Source organism: Nomascus leucogenys, chromosome 12 (genome assembly GCF_006542625.1).
Source record: "Nomascus leucogenys isolate Asia chromosome 12, Asia_NLE_v1, whole genome shotgun sequence".
In the NCBI taxonomy this organism is placed as follows: Eukaryota; Metazoa; Chordata; class Mammalia; order Primates; family Hylobatidae; genus Nomascus; species Nomascus leucogenys.
The window spans coordinates 21,629,629-21,656,818 of record NC_044392.1 but is presented as its reverse complement, the minus strand read 5'-3'; the positions used below and the strand labels follow the sequence as shown (position 1 = coordinate 21,656,818).

Sequence of the window (27,190 nt, the reverse complement as noted above, 5' to 3'; positions counted from 1 at the left end):
GCTGGGATTACAGGCACCAGCCACCATGCCCGGCTAATTTTTGTATTTTTTTTTTTTTTAGTAGAGACGAGGTTTCACCACGTTGGCCAGGCTGGTCTCAAACTTCTGACCTCAAGTGGTCCGCCCATCTCGGCCTCCCAAAGTGCTGGGATTACAGGCGTGAGCCACTGCACCCGGCCCACTGTACTGCTTTTTGAATTCAGTTTTAGTTTTGAGAGTAAACATTTAGTAAAGGAAACATGAAAAATGTTATTCTTTGGTTTTTTTTTTGGTAATTGATTATGGGTTGTACCCTTTTGTTTTCCATGTGTCAGACAATTACAAATCATGGAATTTTCCTACACCCAGATTTACAGCTCTTCTTTCTTCTTTGAGTAACTATATAATGTTTCAAAGAATAGATGTACCATAATTTATTTAACTGTTTCCCTAGTGATGGCTATTTAGATTTTCTTAAATATTTCACAATTGCAAATAAAGCTATAATAAACATCTTCATGTAAATATTTACACACACATATATATGCAGTCATGCATCACTTCACATCCAGGATATGCTCTGAGAAATGTGTCATTAAGCAATTTCATCATTATATGAACTTCATAGAATGAACTTAGACAAACCTAGATTGTGTAGCCTTACTGCACTCTCAGGCCGTGTGGTATAGCCTCTTGCTCCTAGGCTGTAATACCTGTAGAGTATATTACTATACTGAATACTATATGCAGTTGTAACACAATGTTAAGTATTTGTATATCTAAACATAGAAAAGGTGTAGTAAAAATATTAGGACTCGTGTGTATTATATCGTATATCATTTATATGTGTGTTTATCATATATGATAAAAATTCTTTTTGTATATTTCAGTGCGGAATAGATTCTTAGGAATAGAATAATTGAGTCAGGCCAGCTGAAGAATGTTGTCTCATATTTCTCTGTAGAAATTTACCAATGTTTATATATTTGCTTTTATGTACGTTGGTGAAAAATTACTTCCAAGAAATTAACATGTCAGTAGACATGAACTTGAATACTTGGAAACATGGGTTCTTATCCTGGATCTCTTACTTACCGGTGACTTTCTTCAAGTTTCTTTGCCAATACTGGATTATCTTTTTCATTTGTTAGCAATGGAATAATGTTTCAACCATCCTTGCATGAGTTATGCACCAAGGATTAATAATAATATTTGTAAGATACTGTTTTATTGGTGACACTTATTTAAGTAAGAATAAATGGTTTTAGAAAAGTAGCTCTGAGGTTTCTAAACTACAGATTCACTACCTATTCAAAATGACATTATTTATATTCAGTATTTGTAGAAGTGGTAGATATTAATGTAGTAGAGTTATAATGCCTTTACTTAAATGATGGGAGAGTTTATCAACCAAGCTAATATAATCAGTGTGTGTCAAATAATCACAAACTCCTGCCTCAGCCTCCCGAGTAGCTGGGACTACAGGCACATGCTCCCACACCTGGCTAATTTTTGTATTTTTGGTAGAGATGGGGTTTTGCCATGCTGCCCAGGGTAGTCTCGAACTCCTGACCTCAAGCAGTCTGCCTACCTTGCTCTACCAAAGTGCTGGGATTATAGGCATGAGCCAGTGCGCCCGGCCTGCATTTGGTTTCTTTAGTACTTAAAAACATAAACATTTTCCAAGGTCTTTCATCTAAAAACCCAGGTTTTTCATCACCTGCTATTAAATCTTCAACCATAGATGGTAAATATATTTTTTATTGAAAATCACTGCTGGCATATACAATTTTTTAAAATATTAATTTAAAATAGTTATTTTGGGGGCAAAATTGAAACTAAGCCTGTAAGAGTGTAGTCGTCTACAAAATCTTATCAAAATAATAATAATTTTGGAAGCACATAAGTAAATATTGCGCCTTGCCTGTGCTAAGGACTCAGTATGATGCCACCACTAATATAAAACAAGCCTAACTTTCCTAGCATGTCTTAACTCAGTGTCATAGAAGTGACAGGATCTCAGATTTTATTATTTCTTATTCAGACATTTAGACCACACTATTAAAAAGACTGGAATCTTTTTGCATTTAAATAACTTCCATAACTAGCTCTCACGCAGTTTAACCTGAAGTAACTGATAAAATCCTGGTTTTTGATGTGATGTTAAGTCTGAGTCTTAAGATTTGTGTATGATATTATTTCTGTTGTAAGACTATTAAATGTCTCACTCAACATTAGTATATGGAAATGACACCATTGTGTGATTGAGGGAGGTGTGAGGAACAGTAATTTTTATACTATGTAATTTCCATGTGTAGTGAAATAAGCAGTGTCTTTAATGATACCTGTTTGTTTTCATAGCATGTGTATGACACATTATAATGAAATATCTTTTTCATGTTGTTGCTATGAGTAGACGTCTTGTGTATGTGAACTGTTGGAAAGAAAAGATTTAACTAGCTTCATTTCAGTTATTTTAAATATTTTGAGAGCTTTCAAAGAAAGATTACAGCAGAGTCTATTTCTTTATAATTTCTCTCTTTTTAATGTGGTATTAAGCCATCAGGTAATGAATCACAAGCAATTTGAAGCGGTAAAACTCTAGTTTGATTTTAATATGACTTAAAAACTATTAAATTATGTATTAATAACTAAGGTAAAAGACAGTTAAATGTGATTATCTTGTCACCAGAAGTAATTTCTTGCAGAATATCCAAATTTCATCAATCTAAAAATTTCTCAACTTCCAGCTGCATGTCTTACCAAGACATCAAGATTTATTTATAATTTCAAGTAGTACAATTAGAAAGTAAAAATAAATAGGAGGAACCAAGCCAAAAATAAAGTGTGTGTGGCGGGCGGGGGGGCAGATGATTATAGGGATGCATTTTAGTAATAAATTTTTTTCAGAAGTTCATATTTTAATTATTAGATTGGCTTTATTTAAATGGAATATTACATTACAGCTTTTTATTAGTAGTTACTGAGTTAACATTATGCTTAAATCAAAATTATAAATAAAAGGTTTTGTATCTCTTTCAGAAACTACATCTGACCAGAGTGATATTGAAGGTAGGATCAGAGCTCTGAAGGATGAGTTGCGGAAAAGAAAATCAGTTGTGAACCAGTTGAAGAAGGAACAGAAAAAAAGACAAAAGGAGAGACTGAAAGCCCAAGAAGCCAGTCTGATCAAGCAGTTAGAGGTTAGACATAGGAAGCAAGGGGTTTAATATCAAGGCTAATGTGTATGTGATGTCTAAAATGATTTTAATGTTGTTAATAAAGTAATGGATTAGGATTCTTCATTATTAGTGTGGTGCCACATTTTATTCTCTTAAAAAAAATCTGAGGGTATCTAAGGACATTCTTGCTTAAAACATTAAATTTTATTTCATTTATTTATTTTTTTTGAGATGGAGTCTCGCTCTGTCGCCCAGGCTGGAGTGCAGTGGCGCGGTCTCTGCTCACTGTAAGATCCGCCCCCTGGGTTCACGCCATTCTCCTGCCTCAGCCCCCTGAGTAGCTGGGACTACAGGCGCCCGCCACTACACCCGGCTAATTTTTTGTATATTTAGTAGAGACGGGGTTTCACTGTGTTAGCCAGGATGGTCTCGATCTCCTGACCCCATGATCCCCCCCCCAGCCAGCCTCCCAAAGTGCTAGGATTACAGGCATGAGCCACTGTGCCCAGCCAAAACATTAAATTTTAAATTTAAATATTAAAATGACAAGTATTAAAATAAATATGAAAATTGGCTCCACATATAGTGGTGTGTTCCTGAAGTCCCAGATACTCAGGAGGCTGAGGCAGGAGAATTGCTTGAAGCCAGGAGTTTGAGGCTGTAGTGCACCATGATTGCACCTGTGAATAGCCACTGCACTCCAGCCTGGGCAACATAGCAAGACCTCCACCTCTAAAAAATAAATATTAAAGTATTAGATTTTTTTTTCTAAATAAGAAAGATTAGGCCTTTGAAAGAAAGACTGGTGTCTATACCCTCGTAAGCAGAGAACTATTAGATAAATAATTTTAGCTTTTGGAATTGTTGCTGCTTCCCTTCCCCTTTTCCTCTTTCCTCTTCCTTCCCTCTTCCCTGTCCCCTTTTTTTCTCCTTTTCTTTCCTCCTTCCCCTTCCCCTTTCCCCTTTCCCCTTCCCTGTCCCTTTCCCCTTCCCTTCCCCTTTCCCCTTCCCTTCCCTTATTTCACAGAATGGTGTTTCATGCCACACAACCTATTAAATAGTACAACTCTTTGTACTGTTTGAATAGCTTCTAAATGATAACTCTTAACTTGAATTTTCCCCCAAGCTGTATCAGCCTTCCTGATTCTGTCCCAGACTGGGAACCTGGTTTTGATGTCTTCCTTATTCTGTTCTTTCCTGTCCATTCAGTCACTAGTTCTCATGGATTCTTCTATAAAGTTTCTTGTTTGTCCCTTTCCATTCCTACTGCGTCCAGGCTAGCTGGGGCCCTTATGACCTCTTGCCTCTACTGTCTGCGTAGTCTCTTAGATGTTCTGCCTCACACTGCTTTTCTATTACACACAGTCTGCTTCTCTGTTACACACATTCTGTTTCTCTATTACACACATTCTGCCAGCCTGGTGTTCCTAGAACATGACATTCATTGTAGAATCAGACTGAATCTCCTACTCATTGCAAGAATCCCTTCTCATCTCATCACCAGAGAACATCATTCAACATCTACCTGAACACTTCCAGTAATAGGAATTTTCAAAATTTCAAGCTAATTGGTTTCCTTGTTGGACTCTAAGTGCTCTAAGTATTAGAAGAGCTCTTTGTTGTATTTAGCCAAAATTTCTGTCCTTTTAATTTCCACCCATTGGTCCTTGTTGTGTAACAGCAAACACACGCTTCTCCTACTGTTATTAATTTAATCATCAAATATTCAAATGCCTATTTATGTGCCAGGAGCTCAGCTAATTACACATATTTTCATTTAATCCTCACAACAAGGTGTGAGTATTATTATCCCTGTTTTACAGATAAGGAAACTGAGTTTCAGTGAGATTAATGATTTATCCAAGGATACACAGCTCATAAATGGTGAAGCTAGGATTTTAATCTAGCTCTAATTTTAGATTCTGTGCCTTTACCATTGTATTGTCTTCCACACAGAAAATAGGCCTGTTAATAGATCTGGAGAAAATAAACATTTAAACAGGTATACAATACAGAGATGGAATGGGGATTGTAACTTGCACAATGGTTAGAGTAGGAAAAGTGATTAAGATACAATGACCATACTGGGGAGTTCATGCTGGAAAGAAGTGGAAACAAAATTTAAAAATACAGATTATATTCAGGACCTTAGAAGTCAAACTGATGAGTTTGGATTTCATCTTATATGTCAACTGATGAGGAGTCATCGAAGTAACTATTGGAGATAAAGTACTATTAGAATGAACAGTATTGCTCAAAAATGTTCCTTAATAGCTATGTCAGTCAGAAAAGAGCCCTCTAGAGAGTGCCATACGATCCATCTCTTCCAGCATTCTACTTAATGGCGTAAACAAAGACAAAAGAAAATTCTGTATTTAACTTTTAAAATTACAGTATATGAGATATACATATATATATAAAATACACAGCAGTTCATATGAAAATCTATTGGATTTTATTTGATCACAGATTTAATAAATGGACTGCACTCATGTATAGCTTTCAGATCCTAGTAGTCATAGTCCTCATATGTACCTACTGAGCTAGAACACCTAGCTGTGGTGTAGGTTTAATACCAGGAGTTACTTTAACAAAATGTTGACAATTCAGATGAAGGTAACATGGATAATGAGAGTTGTAAAAGTGGTGATTTCAGCCCGGATTTTAGGGATCCGTAGCAGTTGACAAGCATCCATCCATCCATTAGTTCATTTTATAAATATTTATTGATAGGCTACTTTGGACCAGACATTGTGAATAGGACATTGCGTACCAGACATACAGTGTTGAACAAAACACTAGTCTGAAATAGCGAGAGCTGTAAAAGTAAGAACTTCAGCCCGGAAAACTAAGGAATGATATATTAGATGGAAGGATCCCCTTATATTTCATACAAATTATAAATTAGTAAAGTTTTGTTTACAGAATGGGTAATAACCAGGAAACTTTTTTTTTTGTAATTCTTAACTATCATACTGTCAACTATACCTTTCTCTTTTCATAATTTGTATCCCTAAGTACTTAGCCCATAAGAAACTTACTGCTATTGAAACTCAGAACAGAATGGCTAACTTCTTAAAAATACCATGAAAGTAATAGTACACTCTTTAGAGAATACAGTCAAAGAAGTTTTTTAATGTGGCAAGGTATGAATTATTGCTTCACAGTATTAAACTTCTGTAGATTCGCAATGTCGTTTCTTAATTGATACTGGAATTACAATTATATATCTTGCTTATATATAGATTATTTTGAGAAGGATGTACAAATAACTATAGAGTTCTGGAGAATGATGCTGAGGGGGGCAGGGAAGGAGATTTTTATATTACATCTTCTTTACTATTTGAGCATTTTACCTTAAAATATAATATTTTATAATTTAAAATAAGTTTTAAAAATTCTGCCTAGTGACTCTGGTTTTTCTAAACTTAGTCATATGATGAATTTATTAAGAAAACTGAAGCCGAGCTTAGCCAAGATTTGGAAACATCACCAACAGCCAAGCCTCAGATTAAAACACTCTCCTCAGCTTCTGAAAAACCCAAGATCAAACCCCTCACACCACTACACAGGTAGAAATTTTTGATAACTTGTCTGTATTCTGCCTTGTTTGAAAAAGGAATAAGGGAATATTTTCAGTAGAAGTTACCTTTTAAGTAACTGAAATTATAGAAGTAAAAATGTTATTTTCTATTTTTAGTGTCAGTAAATTAAAATTGTTATGTATTACAATTAAAAATTATATGTATAAGGTATTGATTTTAAAATACATTTTTAATCCTGCAGTCTGATGGGTACAATGAAAATGGTACTTTCCAACATTGCTAGTAGTAGCATAAGTTGATGTGGACCTTTGAAAAACACAGTTTGGCTATGTTTCAGAAGTCAAAAATAAGTCTGTAACCTTTGACCCAGTAATCCTATTTCTGGAAGTCTAAATTGAGAAAATGTGGGGTACTGAAAATCTCTATTTGTATGAATATATTTATCATAACATTCTTTATATTCATAAAACATTGGAAACAATTTTTATGTCCAAAAATGGATGAATAGCTCAGTAAATGACAGTTCTCTGCAAGCGATGTAATAGTATGCAGTCAGTAAGCAATTTTCTTAATTAAGCTACTGAAGGATTTTAACCAGAGAGTGACACAGTCATATTTGTGTTTACAGAGATCTTTCTGACCACAATATAGAGGAAAGATAGAAAAGAGTAAGCTTAGAAGCAGGAAGAAAAAGAGTCTAAGCCAGACCTCAAGTAAGCAGTAGTAAGAAGAATAGAAAACAGGAGACATATTTTAGGATAGTGAAGGATTAAAAAGTAGATACAGAAGATACTAAGTTGCAACATTAGAATATATAATATTGTGTATTAGGAAGTCAGGTTATCATATTTAAATTTTGAACAAAAAGTAAAGGTTAGACAGATCAGTTCAATTGAGAAATAGGGGTCATTTCAGAAAGAACGTTATTCATGAATGACTAAAAGCAAAAAAAAAAAAAAAAAAAACATTGGCATATCATAGAAGCTGAACATAATAGGATATTGCTGGAGTTAGCAGAAGGAAAAATAAAAGCCAAATAGTGAAAACCTTGTACTCATTTATTCTTAGCAGTTTGTGTTTTACCTTTTAGAAAATGTGGAGCCTTTGAAGGTTTCTTTAAAAAGTATTTGGGGACATTTTTGTTAGAGAGGTATGGCAGGCTCATTACAATTAATTTAGCATTACCTAAATTTGAATCCTGGCTCCAGTTCTAGCTGGTTCTGTAACTGTGGGCAAGTTATTTAACCCCTCTGTGCTTCAGTTTTTTAATAGGGATTTATAAAGGTAATAATAATAATACCTGATTAATACACTTGTTATGAGGGTTAAAAGACTTAATAGGGCTTAGGACACAGTAAGCATTGTGGATTAGCTGCTGCTATTATTATTATTATTGTTACTATTTTTAGGGAAGCAGTAAAAAGAAAAAAGTTTAAATCATATCATACCCAACTATCCCACAATAGCAAATGTCAACAATTAGATATGTTTCCTTCCAGGATTTTTTATGCTCAGATTTTGTGTGTGTGTTTTTGTTACATATATATTTTTCCATTATATTATGAAGTGTACATTTTAATTTCTACACGATATGCTATTGAATGGCTTTGTAATTTTCTTAATTAAGCTACTGAAGGATTTTAACCAGAGAGTGACACAGTCATATTTGTGTTTACAGAGATCTTTCTGACCACAATATAGAGGAAAGATAGAAAAGAGTAAGCTTAGAAGCAGGAAGAAAAAGAGTCTAAGCCAGACCTCAAGTAAGCAGTAGTAAGAAGAATAGAAAACAGGAGACATATTTTAGGATAGTGAAGGATTAAAAAGTAGACTTGAGCCGGGCACGGTGGCTCATGCCTGTAATCCCAGCACTTTGGGAGACTGAGGCAGGTGGATCACAAGTCAGGAGTTCGAGACTAGCCTGACCAACATGGCGAAACCCCATCTTTGCTAAAAATACAAAAATTAGCTGGGCGTGGTGGTACGTGACTGTAACCCCAGCTACTCAGGAGGCTGAGGCAGGAGAATTGCTTGAACCCAGGAGGTGGAGGTTGCAGTGAGCCGAGATCACGCCATTGCACCCCAGCCTGGGCAACAGAGCAAGACTCCGTCTCAAAAAAAAAAAAGTAGACTTGACTAGTTAAAGTGCTAGCTGGGGTAGCAAGTCTAAGATGACTCCCAGGTTTCTCTTAGGTAGTTGATTGGGTCAAGTTTTCATTAATTTAAATGGAAAAGGTGGTTTTCTGTGGGAGGCTTATGATTTTGGTTTTAAGTGTTAATTTTAAGTGCCTGTTGTTTAAGTGAAACTGTGAGGAAAGTTATCAGGGTTAGAAATATGAGGAAGATAAGCACATATATAGTGTTTGAAGCCATAAATCACCCAGAGGAGATAGCATTCAGAGAGAATAAATGGGAGCCAGGTACTCAAGATGATAAAATAGCAACATTTTAGGGCATTGTAAAAAGGTAGGAAGTGAAAGCCAAGTATTACAGTTTAGCAAATGAAGTCAAGAAAATAAAGAGAGTGAATGTAGCCTCTTCTGTTATCTATAAAGAATAAGAGAGGACAGTAATATGGGGTGGTTTGAGCAAATAGCTTTGAACAAATAAGAGAGAGACGAATTTTCTTCCTGCAGACAGGAGGAAAGGCAGTTAGGATGGCTGTGAATATGGATGAACTTGTAGGTAAAAGTTTGAAGGTAAAGTTCATGCCTGATGGCCTCTGTTTTTGTCATCTAGTGACAAAGGCAAGGTCATCTAGTGAGAGTGATGTGAGTTAGAAATAGGCTTGATGAAAGTGGCATAGATTGACATACCTACTATAGAGAAGAGGAAAGAAGCAGTTGTCTAAGAATGTCTGCTTTTTGTTACCAGTTATTATAGTAATATATTTATTTCTGCTCATTGATTTTTACACATCAGATCTGAAACGGCAAAGAATTGGAAATCACTAACAGAGTCAGAACGTTCCAGAGGATCCCTGGAGTCTATTGCTGAACATGTTGGTATGTAACTAGAAAAAATAATTAACTTGTAGCTACATAGTCTAAGGATTTATGCAAAGGCCTACAAAATTCTACCTCTATAGCTTTTTTATTAAAAAGTGAATTTCTTAAATGGATTATTTAACATTTTAAAGTTACTTTTATATTTTAAAGTGATTTATTGGCTATGTGTAAATTATATGAATCCTTTTTGTTTGTTTTGGTTTTTTGGTTTTTTTTTGTTCGAGACAGGGTCTCACTCTGTCACCTAAGCTGGAGTGCAGTGGCATGATCATAGCTTACTACTGCAGCCTTGACCCCCTGGGTTCAAGCAATCCTCCCATCCTAGCCTCCCAAGTAGCCAGGACCAGGATCACAGGCGCATGCCACCACATCCAGCTCATCTTTTTTTTTTTTTTTTTTTAAAGAGATGGGTGTCTCACCGTTGTTGCCCAGGCTGGTCTCGAACTCTTGGACTCAAGCAGTCCTCCCACCTCAGCCTGGTTGAACATTACCGGCTCTTCAGCCAAAGTGCTGAGATTATAGGCATGAGCCACCACACTCAGCTGAATCAGTCTTTATTGTCCAAAATTTATGAGAAAAACCAAAGCATAAAGATTAAATAGCTGAGTATATCATCAGCATCTCTAAATTTCCCCTAACCAGATTTTTAATCTGGTTATATATCTTTTCAGCCTAACTATTTCTTAGGTAAATAGCTGTATACATTTTTCAGTTCAACCAAAAGGAAGTTAATTATTGAAAATAAAATGTAGGCTAGGGGCAGCAGCTCACGCCTATAATCCCCACACTTTGAAAGGCTGAAGTAGGCAGATCACTTGAGCTCAGGAGTTTGAGATCAGCCTGGGCAATATGGTGAAACTCCATCTCTACAAAAAATACAAAGTTGGCCGGGCGCGGTGGCTCACGCTTGTAATCCCAGCACTTTGGGAGGCCGAGGCGGGCGGATCACGAGGTCAGGAGATCGAGACCAAGGTGAAACCCCGTCTCTACTAAAAATACAAAAAATTAGCCGGGCGTGGTGGCGGGCGCCTGTAGTCCCAGCTACTCGGAGAGGCTGAGGCAGGAGAATGGCGTGAACCCGGGAGGCGGAGCTTGCAGTGAGCCGAGATCGTGCCACTGCACTCCAGCCTGGGCAACAGAGCGAGACTCCATCTCAAAAAAAAAAAAAATACAAAGTTAGCTGGGCATGGTGGTACACACCTATAGTCCCAGCTATTTGCAGGGCTGAGGCAGGAAGATCACTTACACCCAAGAAGTTGCGTCTACAGTGAGTTGTGATCAGCCACTGCACTCCAGCTTGGGTGACAAAGTGAGGTACTATCTCAAAAAAATAAAATAAAATGTAGTTCAGTGAGAAAATAAAACTGAGGCGCAAAAAAAATCAGTGACAAAATAGAGATTTGGCCAGGCACAGTGGCTCATGCCTATAATCCCAGGTACTTAGGAGGCTGAGGCTAAGGATTGCTTGAGCCCAGGTTCAAGGCAACAGGGAGCTGTGACCACTGCACTCCAGCTTAGGTGACAGAGCAGATTCTTGTTCTTACAAAAAAAAAAAAAAAAAAGAGATTTGAATTTAAAACTTTTAACTCTTGGTTTTTTAGCTCATTATATTGTACTTTGATCATATTTTGCAAGTTTAGCTCTTAAAGCGCTATATTTGCAGAAATAGTTGATCTATTTTCTTTTTAATTCAAGAGCTTAGTTGAAGCTCCTAGGAAAATGTATTCTTTTAGAAGTATATATGGAAGTCTGTTTCTCCTTCACTAGTTTCCTGTTTGAAAAATGTTTGTAATAACCATCATACAATTCTATTTTTGCATGATTTGAGGATGAATGTGCAAAGCAATGGCTCCATCAACTTAGATACATTTTTCTTCACTTTATAAGTTAAGACAATGCTTAAGAAATTATTCCAAACTTCAGAATTTTCAGTAATTTTACATGTTGATACAGATGATATTCTCTTAAAAGAAAAACTTATAAAGTAGCCAAAACAGGTCATATTTATTGACTAGAGGGTTTTTTTTCACTAAAATTTGGCTTTTCTCTAAACTTTGGTTCACAAAATTGAAAGATTGTGATTAAATAATTTTGATGTGGTGATTTGTTTTTTCTTTAAGATGCTTCACTGTCAGGTTCTGAGAGATCAGTATCAGAAATGTCTTTATCTGCATATGCAAAGAGAGTAAATGAATGGGACAGTCGAACAGAAGATTTTCAGACCCCATCTCCAGTTCTCAGATCATCAAGGAAAATCAGGGGAGAATCTGGAGATTCTCTAGAAAATGTACCTGCATTACATCTTCTCAAAGAATTAAATGCCACTAGTAGAATTCTTGATGTGTCGGATGGCAAGGTTGAAGAATCTAGTAAAAAATCAGAAATACAAGAAACAGAGTATACAAAATTGAAGAAGAGTAAGATTGAAGATGCCTTTTCTAAAGAAGGTAAATCTGATGTCTTACTGAAGTTAGTCCTAGAACAGGGAGATTCACCTGAAATTCTTTCAAAGAAAGATCTTCCTTTAGATTCTGAAAATGTTCAGAAAGACCTAGTTGGTTTAGCTATTGAAAATCTCCATAAAAGTGAGGAAATGTTGAAAGAGAGACAGTCAGATCAAGATATGAATCATAGTCCAAACATCCAATCAGGAAAAGACATTCATGAACAAAAGAACACAAAGGAAAAAGATTTGTCTTGGTCAGAACATCTTTTCGCTCCTAAAGAGATACCATACTCTGAAGATTTTGAAGTGTGTTCTTTCAAGAAAGAAATTTCAGCTGAATTGTACAAAGATGATTTTGAGGTGTCATCTCTGCTGTCACTCAGGAAAGACTGTCAGTCTTGCAGAGATAAGCCACAGCCAATGAGGAGCTCTACAAGCGGAGCCACTAGCCTTGGTAGTAATGAGGAAATCAGTGAGTGCCTAAGTGAGAAAAGCCTTTCTATCCATAGCAATGTTCATTCTGACAAGCTGTTGGAACTCAAGTCCCCTACTGAGCTGATGAAAAGTAAGGAGCGCAGTGATGTGGAGCATGAACAGCAAGTTACTGAATCCCCTTCCTTGGCTTCAGTTCCTACTGCAGATGAGTTATTTGATTTCCACATTGGTGATAGGGTGTTGATTGGAAATGTTCAGCCAGGAATTCTTCGATTCAAAGGTGAGACTAGTTTTGCTAAAGGATTTTGGGCCGGAGTGGAGTTAGATAAACCTGAAGGAAATAACAATGGAACATATGATGGCATTGCATATTTTGAGTGCAAAGAAAAGCATGGTATTTTTGCTCCTCCTCAAAAAATATCTCACATTCCAGAAAACTTTGATGACTATGTAGACATTAATGAAGATGAAGACTCTTACTCAGATGAACAATATCAGTACTATAATCAAGAGCAAAATGATACAGAGGGTCCAAAAGACAGAGAAAAGGATGTCAGTGAATATTTTTATGAGAAATCCCTACCTAGTGTGAATGATACAGAAGCCTCAGTTAATAGAAATAGAAGCCTTAAAATAGAAACAGACAATGTACAGGACATTTCTGGGGTACTTGAAACCCGTGTTCACCAGCAGTCTTCAGTGGATTCACAAATTTCTTCAAAGGAAAACAAAGACCTCATTTCTGATGCCACAGAAAAGGTTTCCATTGCTGCAGAAGACGATACTTTAGACAATACCTTTTCCGAAGAATTGCAGAAGCAACGGCAGTTTACAGAAGAGGAAGACAACCTATATGCTGAAGCTTCAGAAAAGCTTTCTACACCACTTCTGGATCTTTTAACAAGAGAAAAAAACCAACTGGAAGCCCAACTGAAGTCGTCACTAAATGAGGAAAAAAAGTCAAAACAACAACTGGAAACAATCAGCTTACTGACAGACAGTTTACTAAAAGTCTTTGTAAAGGACACAGTCAATCAACTACAACAAATCAAAAAAACCAGGGATGAGAAAATCCAGCTTAGCAATCAGGAGCTTCTTGGTGATGACCAAAAGAAAGTAACACCCCAAGACCTATCCCAAAATGTTGAGGAACAGTCACCAAGTGTTTCAGGTTGCTTCTTAAGGTCTGAATTGGAAGATGAAAAAGAAGAGATTTCCTCTCCAGATATGTGTCCCAGACCGGTGAGTATTTTGTCTAGAAAAAGTGTCAGTATACCTTTTGACACTTTTAACAAGGCAACTTACCTTGCCTATATAGTACATTTTAATTCTGTGACTCCTGATAGGTTTTTTTTTTTTCCCTTGACGTGTTGTTTATTAGAGAAGGATCACTGTACTGGTTTTTAAAGGCCTTGTAGCTGTTTTTCCTGGCTGAAGTGTAATTGTCCTCTATTATGTCATGAGTAGTCAATATAGGGTTGTCACAAGCACTGGCAGGTTTTGGGGAACTAAAACATCCATTTAAACTGCTGAGTTGACAACCCCTGTACTGTCCACAGATTACATCTCCTTCCAGATTCACTGAACAAATTCGTTCCATGGAGCTTTCCAGTGGCTCACCACCCAATTCTTTTTTGCCTGTGAAATTGTTTACATATCTCCTCAGTCATGGTTGGCCTGCAGAGGTTAGCAGTTGTGATGTTGATTCTGGTAAAATGAAATAGATCCACTATGACATGCACTCAGACCATCAGCTTGTTTATGTTGCCCACGGACAGTTGAGCAAAAGTAATGACTGAGTAACTTGAGCCAGATGGTCACCAGAGGTGAGAAATTTTATATCCCATTTCCATATCCCATAGACAGACAGTTCTTTAGAAACAGAATAATGATAATACAAAAAGTGGGGAGAGCCCTAATCAATAAACGTTTTATAAAAATTCAGTTATATGCAATTATATAAGTAGAATTGAGGGAACAGGATAACTTTTTCTTAGATTGTTTATTAGTAGCCACCATATTGTTTTTTATTCTGCTTACTTAGAGAGGAATATTAGATATATAAATAATACATTTACTCTGTCTTTATTAAAAAAACAAATGATCTGAGGTCCCTAAATGGTGCTCTGTTTTAATGGTTCCATTTCTATAGGAGAGCCCAGTATTTGGTGCCAGTGGGCAGGAAGAACTTGCTAAGAGACTTGCTGAACTTGAGCTCAGCCGGGAGTTCCTGAGCGCGTTAGGAGATGATCAAGACTGGTTTGATGAAGACTTTGGTTTGAGCTCTTCTCACAAGATCCAAAAAAATAAGGCAGAAGAAACCATTGTACCTTTAATGGCAGAACCTAAAAGAGTAACCCAACAACCATGTGAAACATTATTGGCAGTTCCCCATACTGCAGAAGAAGTAGAGATTCTTGTACATAATGCAGCAGAAGAACTTTGGAAATGGAAAGAATTAGGCCATGATCTTCATAGCATCAGTATTCCTACAAAACTGCTTGGCTGTGCCAGTAAAGGTCTAGATATAGAAAGCACTAGTAAAAGGGTCTACAAACAGGTAGGTAAAATAAAAGGGTAATTGTAGTTTTTAAACTTTTCTCCCATTGTCTGAAATTTGGATTCTTAGCCATTTTGTTTTGTTTTGTTTTTCTCTATCAAGGCGGTTTTCGATTTAACAAAAGAGATTTTTGAGGAAATATTTGCTGAGGATCCCAACTTAAATCAACCTGTCTGGATGAAGCCATGTAGAATCAACTCTAGTTATTTCCGACGAGTGAAAAATCCAAATAACCTTGATGAAATCAAGGTAAACTGCGAACTATAAAGTGTCTTCTTTTTTGACTTGCTGTTCATTTACACATATCTGTAAATGTTGTAAAAGCAGGTGCTCTTCTGTATGATTAACCTTTGTGTCTTCAGGACCTGTTCCATAGTGGGTATTCAATAAAGATTTGTTGACTTACTGAATCCATGAACAGTGGAGGGATTGGAATGAGTAAAGGGCTGAATCCTCAGGTTTGTGCAAAAAAAAAAAAAAAATTACTTTTACCAGTCATTTTTTCTATTACATAATTATAATATTTAAGAAAAATTAGGAAATACCTAGGGAGATAAATTATTGCAACCAATAGGAGTTTTAGGTAAGTTTGGAGGGCTTTAGAGATAGGTATAATGTTCTAAAAGTACATATGAATACGTGTCATATATGTATCTTTTCAATATGCCAGCCCTGGACACATAGGTCTTTATCTTTGACTTTTTTTTTTCTTTATCTTTTTTTTTTCTTTATCTTTGACTTCGGAGGTTTCAAATTGGTAATGTGGTTTTGAACTATGTAGGATAGTAATATGATACATAAAAGTATTTTGTTATCTAAGAAACCTTTGTAAACCTTTGTCCAGAAGCTACAAGGACTGTGAATTTTAAAGTCACATTGGTGGCAATCTGCTCTGCCTATTCACATGTCTCTTTACGGCAAAGGTTATATTTCCAGAGCAGTGATTCTCAGCTTTTAATGTGCATGTGAATGATCTGAGGATCTTGTTAAAATGGAGATTCTGATTTAGTAGGTCTGGAGTAGGACCTGAAATTCTGCATTTCCAACAAGCTCTCAAGTCATGCTGGTCCTGCTGGTCCCAGGACCACGCTGAGTAGCAAAGCTTTAAACTTGTATTTCCCAAACTTATTTGATCACAGAAAGCCTTTAAAAATGTTTTATACTGAGAGAACACCAACAGATATTTATGAGGTGGGATGTATGCTTACCTCAGGGGTTGGCAGACTATGGCCCAAGAGCCAAATCCAGGGCTCTGTATGTTTTTATAAATAAAGTTTTGTTGGACCACAGCCATACCTAGTTGTTTACATGTTATATATGGCTGCTTTTCTGCTACAACAGTGGAATTGAATAGTTGTGACAAAGACCACGTGGCCCACAAAGCCTAAAATATTTACACTCTGATTTTTTACAGAAAAAGTTGGCCAGCCCCTGGCTTAAAGTAACTAGCTTTTTAAAAACACACGGTATACTCCATTCCTTCTACCCTTCCACGATTGAAAATGCTTGAATGCTATGTGTGTCTGTGAACAGGTAGGGAGTGATGGAATTTCCGGGTACATTGGTACTTTGAGACTCTTTCCAGGTGATTCTGATTCATAAATGTGTCCCTTCCCCTGTTAAGAACACTGTTTTTTTAACAGAACAACCATAAAAGTAACAGAATAAATTATTAATAACATTAAGTTGAGGTAAGACAAGGTATATAATATATAACAACAGTCAAACTACATGCATCAATATAGCATACAATAAATGCCCACTAATTTTAATATTGACATAGCATTTTGTAAAGTTTTTAAGGGTGATAGTTCAAATATTGTTAGTAGTAAAATTATTATGCTTCTCATACTGAAGTGTTGATATTTTTAAATTTAACATATTTGAGTTTTGGTGCTTCAAAATAAACTATCCCAAAGTCTTTTGCTTTTCTCACATTACATTGTCCCCAAAAATTTCTTTGAGAGTTTTCCAATTCAGAGATTTATTTTATGCTTTCTTTAGTAGTTTTGCCAGCTTGAAGTTAGCTAATGATAGTGTTGTTGTTGTTGTCGGTTTTTTTTGGGTTTTTTTGTTGTTTTTTTTTTTTGAGGTGGAGTTTCACTCTTGTTGCCCAGGCTGGAGTACAATGGTGTGATCTCAGCTCACTGCAACCTCCACCTCCTGGATTCAAGCGATTCTCCTGCCTCAGCCTCCTGAGTAGCTGGGATTACAGGCATGCACTGCCTCACTCGGCTAATTTTGTAGTTTTAGTAGAGACAGGGTTTCTCCATGTTGGTCAGGCTGGTCTCGAACTCCCGACCTCAGGTGATCCGCAGCCTCGGCCTTTCAAAGTGCTGGGATTACAGGCGTGAGCCACCACACGCAGCATGGTAGTTCTTAAGTAAACTCTAAAGTGATTTTTCTTTGCAGATTAATCAGTGGGTTTTACTTTGTGGTTGTTGTTATTTTTAGATAAGATCTCGCTTTGTCACCTAGGCTGGAGTGCAGTGGTGCAATCTCAGCTCACTGCAGTCTGGACCTCCTGGGCTCAATCAGTTCTCCCACCTCACCCTCCTGAGTAGCCAGAACTACAGTCATGTATCACCATGCCCAGCTAATTTTATATATTTTTTGTAGAGATGAGGTCTCTCACTATGTTGCTCAGGCTGGTCTCAAACTCCTGGGCTCAAGTGATTCTCCTGCCTTGGCTTCACAGGGTGCTGGGATTACAGACATGAGTCACCGTGCCCAGCTAGGTTTTACTTTTATATGTTGCGTAAGTGAATAAAGTCTCAGCATTTGAAATGCTTTTCCCTTCAAATTGCTATGTGGAACTGTAAGTGGAAGAAATTTTATGATATTTTTTTTTTTTTTTTTTTTTTTTTTTTTTTTTTTAATTATACTTTAGGGTTTTAGGGTACATGTGCAAATGTGCAGGTTTGTTACATATGTATCCATGTGCCATGTTGATTTCCTGCACCCATTAACTCGTCATTTAGCATTAGGTGTATCTCCTAATGCTGTCCCTCCCCCCTCCCCCCACCCCACAACAGTCCCCGGAGTGTGATGTTCCCCTTCCTGTGTCCATGAGTTCTCATTGTTCAATTCCCACCTATGAGTGAGAACATGCGGTGTTTGGTTTTTTGTCCTTGCGATAGTTTACTGAGAATGATGTTTTCCAGTTTCATCCATGTCCCTACAAAGGACACGAACTCATCATTTTTTATGGCTGCATAGTATTCCATGGTGTATATGTGCCACATTTTCTTAATCCAGTCTATCGTTGTTGGACATTTGGGTTGGTTCCAACTCTTTGCTATTGTGAATAGTGCCGCAATAAACATACGTGTGCATGTGTCTTTATAGCAGCATGATTTATAGTCCTTTGGGTATATACCCAGTAATGGGATGGCTGGGTCAAATGGTATTTCTAGTTCGAGATCCCTGAGGAATCGCCACACTGACTTCCACAATGGTTGAACTAGTTTACAGTCCCACCAACAGTGTAAAAGTGTTCCTATTTCTCCACATCCTCTCCAGCACCTGTTGTTTCCTGATTTTTTAATGATGGCCATTCTAACTGGTGTGAGATGGTATCTCACTGTGGTTTTGATTTGCATTTCTCTGATGGCCAGTGATGATGAGCATTTCTTCATGTGTTTTCTGGCTGCATAAATGTCTTCTTTTGAGAAGTGTCTGTTCATGTCCTCTGCCCACTTTTTGATGGGGTTGTTTGTTTTTTTCTTGTAAATTTGTTTGAGTTCATTATAGATTCTGGATATTAGCCCTTTGTCAGATGAGTAGGTTGCAAAAATTTTCTCCCATTCTGTAGGTTGCCTGTTCATTCTGATGATAGTTTCTTTTGCTGTGCAGAAGCTCTTTAGTTTAATGAGATCCCATTTGTCGATTTTGGCTTTTGTTGCCATTGCTTTTGGTGTTTTAGACATGAAGTCCTTGCCCACGCCTATGTCCTGAATGGTATTGCCTAGGTTTTCTTGTAGGATTTTAATGGTTTTAGGTCTAACATATAAGTCTTTAATCCATCTTGAATTAATTTTTGTATAAGGTGTAAGGAAGGGATCCAGTTGCAGCTTTCTACATATGGCTAGCCAGTTTTCCCAGCACCATTTATTAAATAGGGAATCCTTTCCCCATTTCTTGTTTTTGTCAGGTTTGTCAAAGATCAGATAGTTGTAGCTATGCGGCATCATTTCTGAGGGCTCTGTTCTGTTCCATTGATCTATGTCTCTGTTGTGGTACCAGTACCATGCTGTTTTGGTTACTGTAGCCTTGTAGTATAGTTTAAAGTCAGGTAGCGTGATGCCTCCAGCTTTGTTCTTTTGGCTTAGGATTGACTTGGCGATGCGGGCTCTTTTTTGGTTCCATATGAACTTTAAAGTAGTTTTTTCCAATTCTGTGAAGAAAGTCATTGGTAGCTTGATGGGGATGGCATTGAATCTATAAATTACCTTGGGCAGTATGGCCATTTTCACGATATTGATTCTTCCAACCCATGAGCATGGAATGTTCTTCCATTTGTTTGTATCCTCTTTGATTTCATTGAGCAGTGGTTTGTAGTTCTCCTTGAAGAGGTCCTTCACATCCCTTGTAAGTTGGATTCCTAGGTATTTTATTCTCTTTGAAGCAATTGTGAATGGGAGTTCACTCATGATTTGGCTCTCTGTTTGTCTGTTATTGGTGTACAAGAATGCTTGTGATTTTTGTACATTAATTTTGTATCCTGAGACTTCGCTGAAGTTGCTTATCAGCTTAAGGAGATTTTGGGCTGAGACAATGGGGTTTTCTAGATATACAATCATGTCATCTGCAAACAGGGACAATTTGACTTCCTCTTTTCCTAATTGAATACCTTTTATTTCCTTCTCCTGCCTGATTGCTCTGGCCAGAACTTCCAGCACTATGTTGAACAGGAGCGGTGAGAGAGGGCATCCCTGTCTTGTGCCAGTTTTCAGAGGGAATGCTTCCAGTTTTTGCCCATTCAGTATGATATTGGCTGTGGGTTTGTCGTAGATAGCTCTTATTATTTTGAGATACGTCCCATCAATACCTAATTTATTGAGAGTTTTTAGCATGAAGGGTTGTTGAATTTTGTCAAAGGCCTTTTCTGCATCTATTGAGATAATCATGTGGTTTTTGTCTTTGGTTCTGTTTATATGTTGGATTACATTTATTGATTTGCGTATGTTGAACCAGCCTTGCATCCCAGGGATGAAGCCCACTTGATCATGGTGGATAAGCTTTTTGATGTGCTGCTGGATTCGGTTTGCCAGTATTTTATTGAGGATTTTTGCATCAATGTTCATCAAGGATATTGGTCTGAAATTCTCTTTTTTGGTTATGTCTCTGCCAGGTTTTGGTATCAGGACGATGCTGGCTTCATAAAATGTGTTAGGGAGGATTCCCTCTTTTTCTATTGATTGGAATAGTTTCAGAAGGAATGGTACCAGTTCCTCCTTGTACCTCTGGTAGAATTCGGCTGTGAATCCATCAGGTCCTGGACTCTTTTTGGTTGGTAAGCTATTGATTATTGCCACAATTTCAGAACCTGTTATTGGTCTATTCAGAGATTCAACTTCTTCCTGGTTTAGTCTTGGGAGGGTGTATTTGTCGAGGAATTTATCCATTTCTTCTAGATTTTCTAGTTTATTTGCATAGAGGTGTTTGTAGTATTCTCTGATGGTAGATTGTATTTCTGTGGGATCGGTGGTGATATCCCCTTTTTCATTTTTTATTGCATCTATTTGATTCTTCTCTCTTTTCTTCTTTATTAGTCTTGCTAGGGGTCCATCAATTTTGTTGATCTTTTCAAAAAACCAGCTCCTGGATTCATTAATTTTTTGAAGGGTTTTTTGTGTCTGTATTTCCTTCAGTTCTGCTCTGATTTTAGTTATTTCTAGCCTTCTGCTAGCTTTTGAATGTGTTTGCTCTTGCTTTTCTAGTTCTTTTAATTGTGATGTTAGGGAGTCAATTTTGGATCTTTCCTGCTTTCTCTTGTGGGCATTTAGTGCTATAAATTTCCCTCTACACACTGCTTTGAATGTGTCCCAGAGATTCTGGTATGTTGTGTCTTTGTTCTCGTTGGTTTCAAAGAACATCTTTATTTCTGCCTTCATTTCATTATGTACCAATAGTCATTCAGGAGCAGGTTGTTCAGTTTCCATGTAGTAGAGCGGTTTTGAGTGAATTTCTTAATCCTGAGTTCTAGTTTGATTGCACTGTGGTCTGAGAGACAGTTTGTTATAATTTCTGTTCTTTTACATTTGCTGAGGAGAGCTTTACTTCCAACTATGTGGTCAATTTTGGAATAGGTGTGGTGTGGTGCTGAAAAAAATGTATATTCTGTTGACTTGGGGTGGAGAGTTCTGTAGATGTCTATTAGGTCCACTTTATGTAGAGCTGAGTTCAATTCCTGGATATCCTTGTTAACTTTCTGTCTCGTTGATCTGTCTAATGCTGACAGTGGGGTGTTAAAATCTCCCATTATTATTGTGTGGGAGTTTAAGTCCCTTAGTAGGTCACTCAGGACTTGCTTTATGAATCTGGGTGCTCCTGTGTTGGGTGCATATATATTTAGGAGAGTTAGCTCTTCTTGATGAATTGATCCCTTTACCATTATGTAATGGCCTTCTTTGTCTCTTTTGATCTTTGTTGGTTTAAAGTCTATTTTATCAGAGACTAGGATTGCAACCCCTGCCTTTTTTTGTTTTCCAGTTGCTTGATAGATCTTCCTCCATCCCTTTATTTTGAGTCTATGTGTGTCTCTGCATGTGAGATGGGTTTCCTGAATACAGCACACTGATGGGTCCTGACTCCTTATCCAGTTTGCCAGTCTGTGTCTTTTGAATGGAGCATTTAGCCCATTTACATTTAACGTTAATATTGTTATGTGTGAATCTGATCCTGTCATTATGATGTTAGTTGGTTATTTTGCTCGTTAGTTGCTATAGTTTCTTCCTAGTCTCGATGGTCTTTACAGTTTGGCATGTTTTTGCAGTGGCTGGTACCGGTTGTTCCTTTCCATGTTTAGTGCTTCCTTCAGGAGCTCTTTTAGGGCAGGCCTGGTGGTGACAAAATCACTCAGCGTTTGCTTGTCTGTAAAGTGTTTTATTTCTCCTTCACTTATGAAGCTTAGTTTGGCGGGATAGGAGATTCTGGGTTGAAAATTCTTTTCTTTAAGAATGTTGAATATCGGCCCCCACTCTCTTCTGGCTTGTAGAGTTTCTGCTGAGAGATCAGCTGTTAGTCTGATGGGCTTCCCTTTGTGGGTAACCCGACCTTTCTCTCTGGCTGCCCTTAACATTTTTTCTTTCATTTCAACTTTGGTGAATCTGTCAATAATGTGTCTTGGAGTTGCCCTTCTCGAGGAGTATCTTTGTGGCGTTCTCTGTATTTCCTGAATCTGAATGCTGGCCTGCCTTGCTAGATCGGGGAAGTTCTCCTGGATAATATCTTGCAGAGTGTTTTCCAACTTGGTTCCATTCTCCCCATCATTTTCAGGTACACCAATCAGACGTAGGTTTGGTCTTTTCACATAGTCCCAAATTTCTTGGAGGCTTTGTTCATTTCTTTTTATCCTTTTTTCTCTAAACTTCCCTTCTCTTTTCATTTCATTCATTTCATCTTCCATCAGCGATACCCTTTCTTCCAGTTGATCGCATCTGCTACTGAGGCTTCTGCAATCTTCGCGTAGTTCTCGAAACTTGGCTTTCAGCTCCATCGGCTCCTTGAAGCCCTTCTCTCCATTGGTTATTCTAGTTATCCATTCTTCTAATTTTTTTTCAAAGTTTTTAACTTCTTTGCTGTTGTTTTGAATTTCCTCTCGTAGCTCAGAGTATTTTGATCGTCTGAAGCCTTCTTCTCTCAACTCATCAAAGTCATCCTCCATCCAGCTTTGTTCCGTTGCTGGTGAGGAACTGCGTTCCTTTGGAGGAGGAGAGGTGCTCTGTTTTTTAGAGTTTCCAGTTTTTTTGGTCTGTTTTTTCCCCATCTTTGTGGTTTTATCTACTTTTTGTCTTTGATGATGGTGATGTACAGATGGGTTTTTGGTGTGGATGTCCTTTCTGTTTGTTAGTTTTCCTTCTACCAGACAGGACCCTCAGCTGCAGGTCTGTTGGAGTTTACTAGAGGTGCACTCCAGACCCTGTTTGGCTGGGTGTCAGCAGCGGTGGCTGCAGAACAGCAGATTTTCGTGAGACCACAAATTCAGCTGTCTGATAGTTCCTCTGAAAGTTTTGTCTCAGAGAAGTACCGGGTTGAATGAGGTGTCAGTCTGTCCCTACTGGGGGGGTGCTTCCCAGTTAGGCTGCTCAGGGGTGAGGGACCCACTTTAGGAGGCAGTCTGACTGTTCTCAGATCTCCAGCTGCGTGCTGGGAGAACCACTGCTCTCTTCAAAGCTGTCAGTCAGACAGGGACATTTAAGTCTGTGGAAGTTCTTGCAGAGTTTTTGTTTGTCTGTGCCCTGCCCCCAGAGGTGGAGCCTACAGAGGCAGGGAGGCCTCCTTGAGCTGTGGTGGGCTCCACCCAGTTCGAGCTTCCTGGCTGCTTTGTTTACCTAAGCAAGCCTGGGCAATGGCGGGCGCCCCTCCCCCAGCCTCGCTGCCGCCTCGCAGCTTGATCTCAGACTGCTGTGCTAGCAATTAGCGAGACTCCGTGGGCATAGGACCCTCTGAGCCAGGTGCGGGACACAATCTCCTAGTGTGCCGTTTTCCAGGCCCGTTGGAAAAGCGCAGTTAGGGTGGGACTGACCCGATATTCCAGGTGCCGTCTGCTTCCCCTTTCTTTGACTAGGAAAGGGAACTCCCTGACCCCTTGCGCTTCCCGAGTGAGTCAATGCCTCGCCCTGCTTCGGCTCGCGCACAGTGCGCTTCACCGACTGTCCTGCACCCACTGTTAGGCACTCCCTAGTGAGATGAAACCAGTACCTCAAGCAGAAATGCAGAAATCACCGGTCTTCTGTGTCGCTGGGGCTGGGAGCTGGAGACTGGAGCTGTTCCTATTCGGCCATCTTGGCTCCAACCCAATTTTATGATATTTTATAGTAAATATTATATTAGCATGAATCTGTTTACTGCATTGTAAACACATGAAACTCAGGAATTCTGTTATTTGTGTTTCATGTATTTGTCTTATTTCCACAGAGCTTCATAGCAAGTGAAGTACTCAAGTTGTTCAGTCTTAAAAAGGAGCCAAACCACAAAACAGATTGGCAGAAAATGATGAAATTTGGAAGAAAGAAAAGAGACCGAGTGGATCATATCCTGGTCAGTGTATACAACCAAACTGTTTTTATTTTGACCATATCTTTTAAACTCAGAATGTAGTTAGATTCTGAAAGGAAAAGGGATAGAATTATTTTTAAGTCTATGGTATTAAAATCTTAAAGCTTTTACTTGCTGCATTTCTACCCCTCAGTTTTGTTAACTATTTTCTTTTGTACTCAGTAGATGAACATTTAACTTGATCAATAGTATTTTATGTAGAACTTGAGAAATTAACTCGAATGGAAGCAAAGTTTAAGGTAGTGAATTGGAAAGAGACCAGTGTGGACTCTGGAACCTGACTGCCCATGTTTAAATCTTTGTTTTGCCACTTACTTGATGCGTAATCTTGGACAAATTTATCTAACATTTTTGTGCAAAGTGAAGGTAACAATAATAGTACTTACCTGATAAGATTATTAAGAAAATTAAATGAGTATATGTGTAAAGCACTTAGAATAGTTCCTCATATACAACTCAGTAAATAATAGTTGTTACCTCATCATCATCACTACTATCATTATCCAGAACATTCCCTGGATAGGATTTATTTGGTTTTGCAATATATTTCTGTAACATTAGAAAAGTGTTTATCAAAAAAGAAAAAAAGAAAAATTCAGGTTTCACTCTAAACATTTTAATTCTGGACCTTTTATCTTATCTATATTGACATTTATATAATGAAAAAAAGTGTAATACTTAAATTTATCACCGTTCTCATGTATGTACCTCTCTAGTGTTTCATTTACTCAGTAATAACTGTACTAGATAACATTTGCTTAGTATTTTATAGTTTATCATTCTTATGCCTTATTTGATTTTTTTTTTTTTTGAGACACAGTCTCGCTCTGTCACCCTGGCTGGAGCACGGTGGTACAATGTCTGCTCACTGCTGCCTCTGCCTCCAAGGTTCAAGTGATTCTCATGCCTCAACCTCCCGAGTAGCTGGGATTACAGGCACCTGCAACCACGTCCAGCTAATTTTTGTATTTTTAGTAGAGATGGGGTTTCGCCATGTTGGCCAGGCTGGTCTCGAACTCCTGACCACAAGTGATCCACCTGCCTTGGCCTCCCAAAGTGCTGGGATTACAGGCATGAGCCACCGCGCCCAGTGTCTTATGCCTTATTTGATCCTCACAATAATTACATGAGGTAGGAAGGGCTAATGTTATTCTTTGTTTTACAAATGAGGCGTCTTATGCCTTATTTGATCCTCACAATAATTACATGAGGTAGGAAGGACTAATGTTATTCTTTGTTTTACAGATGAGGAAATTTAGATTCAAAAATGTTAAGTGACTTGCCCAGTAAAATAAGAGACAGGATTTTAATCAACTAATTCTTCATAGATCTTTACATCTCAAGAAAGTGAATTTGTTCTCCTATTTCTATCATGTTTTAAAGTCTGAATTGTTATTAATTTCCAAGTTGTTACTTCCTTTACTTCTTAGGAATTAAAGAAAAAAGCATATTAAGAGGCATTCATCTAACCTATCAGCTAAATTGATGATATCCCCTATAAATCACCTCTGTATATACATTGAGTCAAAAATTGTGCTAATTAAGGACTGATGTTACAATAGTAAGCAAAACAGACACAGACCCCACCTTCATAGATTTCCAGTTTGAAGGCAGAAACCAGCCATTAATACATCATTTACACACAAGTATGTAAGTTAAGCATAAAAATGGAAGAATAGGGAGCTGTTAAAACCACAGGAAGCTGATATAATGAGGATGGTCAAGGCAGGCTTCTCTGAGGAAGTGACATTTGAGCTCAGATCTTAAAGATGAATACATGGCAGCAGTAAGAGAAAATGAGGAAGAAGCAAAAGTGGAAACCCCTGATAAACCCATCAGATCTCGTGAGGCTTAATTGCTATCACGAGAATAGCATGGGAAAGACTCCCATGATACAATTACCTCCCCCTGGGTCCCTCCCACACACGTGGGAATTCTGGGAGGTATAATTCAAGTTGAGATTTAGGTGGGGACACAGCCAAACCATATCAGTACCCTGACAGCAGAGGCTTCCAGTAGGTGCCAAATAGGGTCAGTTAAGCAGACATCTCTCTAACAGTTATCAGAAATTCTCAAATACTAAACAAAATATTTCTTTTGCAGGGGTAAGGTTATTATAGCTTGGGTGAGGGGAGTACTGTGCATAAGAATTGAAGCAATTTAGCAACTGGTAAACAATTATAATAAAGTATATATTATGTGACTATCCCCTTTGCTGGTTGTAAAATATTTTTTGGCTTCCTACAGAGAGACCTGACCTATATAACTTTTTGCATGAGCTCATTCTTAATTTTTTTTTTAACAAAATGATACTGTCAGCTTCTTGAGCTAATTATTAACAAGAAATGCTAAATGAACTAGTCTCCTCTCCCATAATTAGATTTGGTCAACCTTGTATCTGCAGATTCTAATGTTTTTACATTTTAGGGGGATTGAGATTTAAAACAATTTTTTTAATAACACATAAAATTTTTCTCAAACCACATTTTTCCTCTACTCTCACATTACAACAATCATCACCACACAAGAAAACTTCTGTGACCATATGTGTGTGGAATTTTCCCCCACACACCAAGCAGTGGACACCAGCTGGGTGTCCTCTGAATCAGTTCTGATACTCTCTACCCAGAGATAGTGTCACATCCCACAGAGTGAGTGCTCAGTCCCCAAGACTGCCCCTGTACCCTCCACACACACATACCAGTTGCAAGTCCAGGCCTCCAGAACTTCTGATGGACTAGCTTCAAGTTGGG

General features: G+C 37.8%; 1 protein-coding gene across 5 annotated transcripts in view; it reads left to right on the top strand.

Annotated features, from left to right (window-relative positions):
• CEP350 (centrosomal protein 350) overlaps window positions 1-27,190 on the top strand; it is a 175,956-nt gene that overhangs the window by 135,830 nt on the left and 12,936 nt on the right. For all 5 annotated transcript variants that reach the window (XM_030823922.1, XM_030823923.1, XM_030823921.1 and 2 more), the window contains 7 exons: window positions 3,022-3,182; window positions 6,594-6,733; window positions 9,629-9,711; window positions 11,835-13,837; window positions 14,748-15,155; window positions 15,258-15,404; window positions 24,297-24,419. In XM_030823922.1, the coding sequence (XP_030679782.1) occupies window positions 3,022-3,182; window positions 6,594-6,733; window positions 9,629-9,711; window positions 11,835-13,837; window positions 14,748-15,155; window positions 15,258-15,404; window positions 24,297-24,419 (3,065 nt within the window). The remainder of the gene's footprint in view (window positions 1-3,021; window positions 3,183-6,593; window positions 6,734-9,628; window positions 9,712-11,834; window positions 13,838-14,747; window positions 15,156-15,257; window positions 15,405-24,296; window positions 24,420-27,190) is intronic.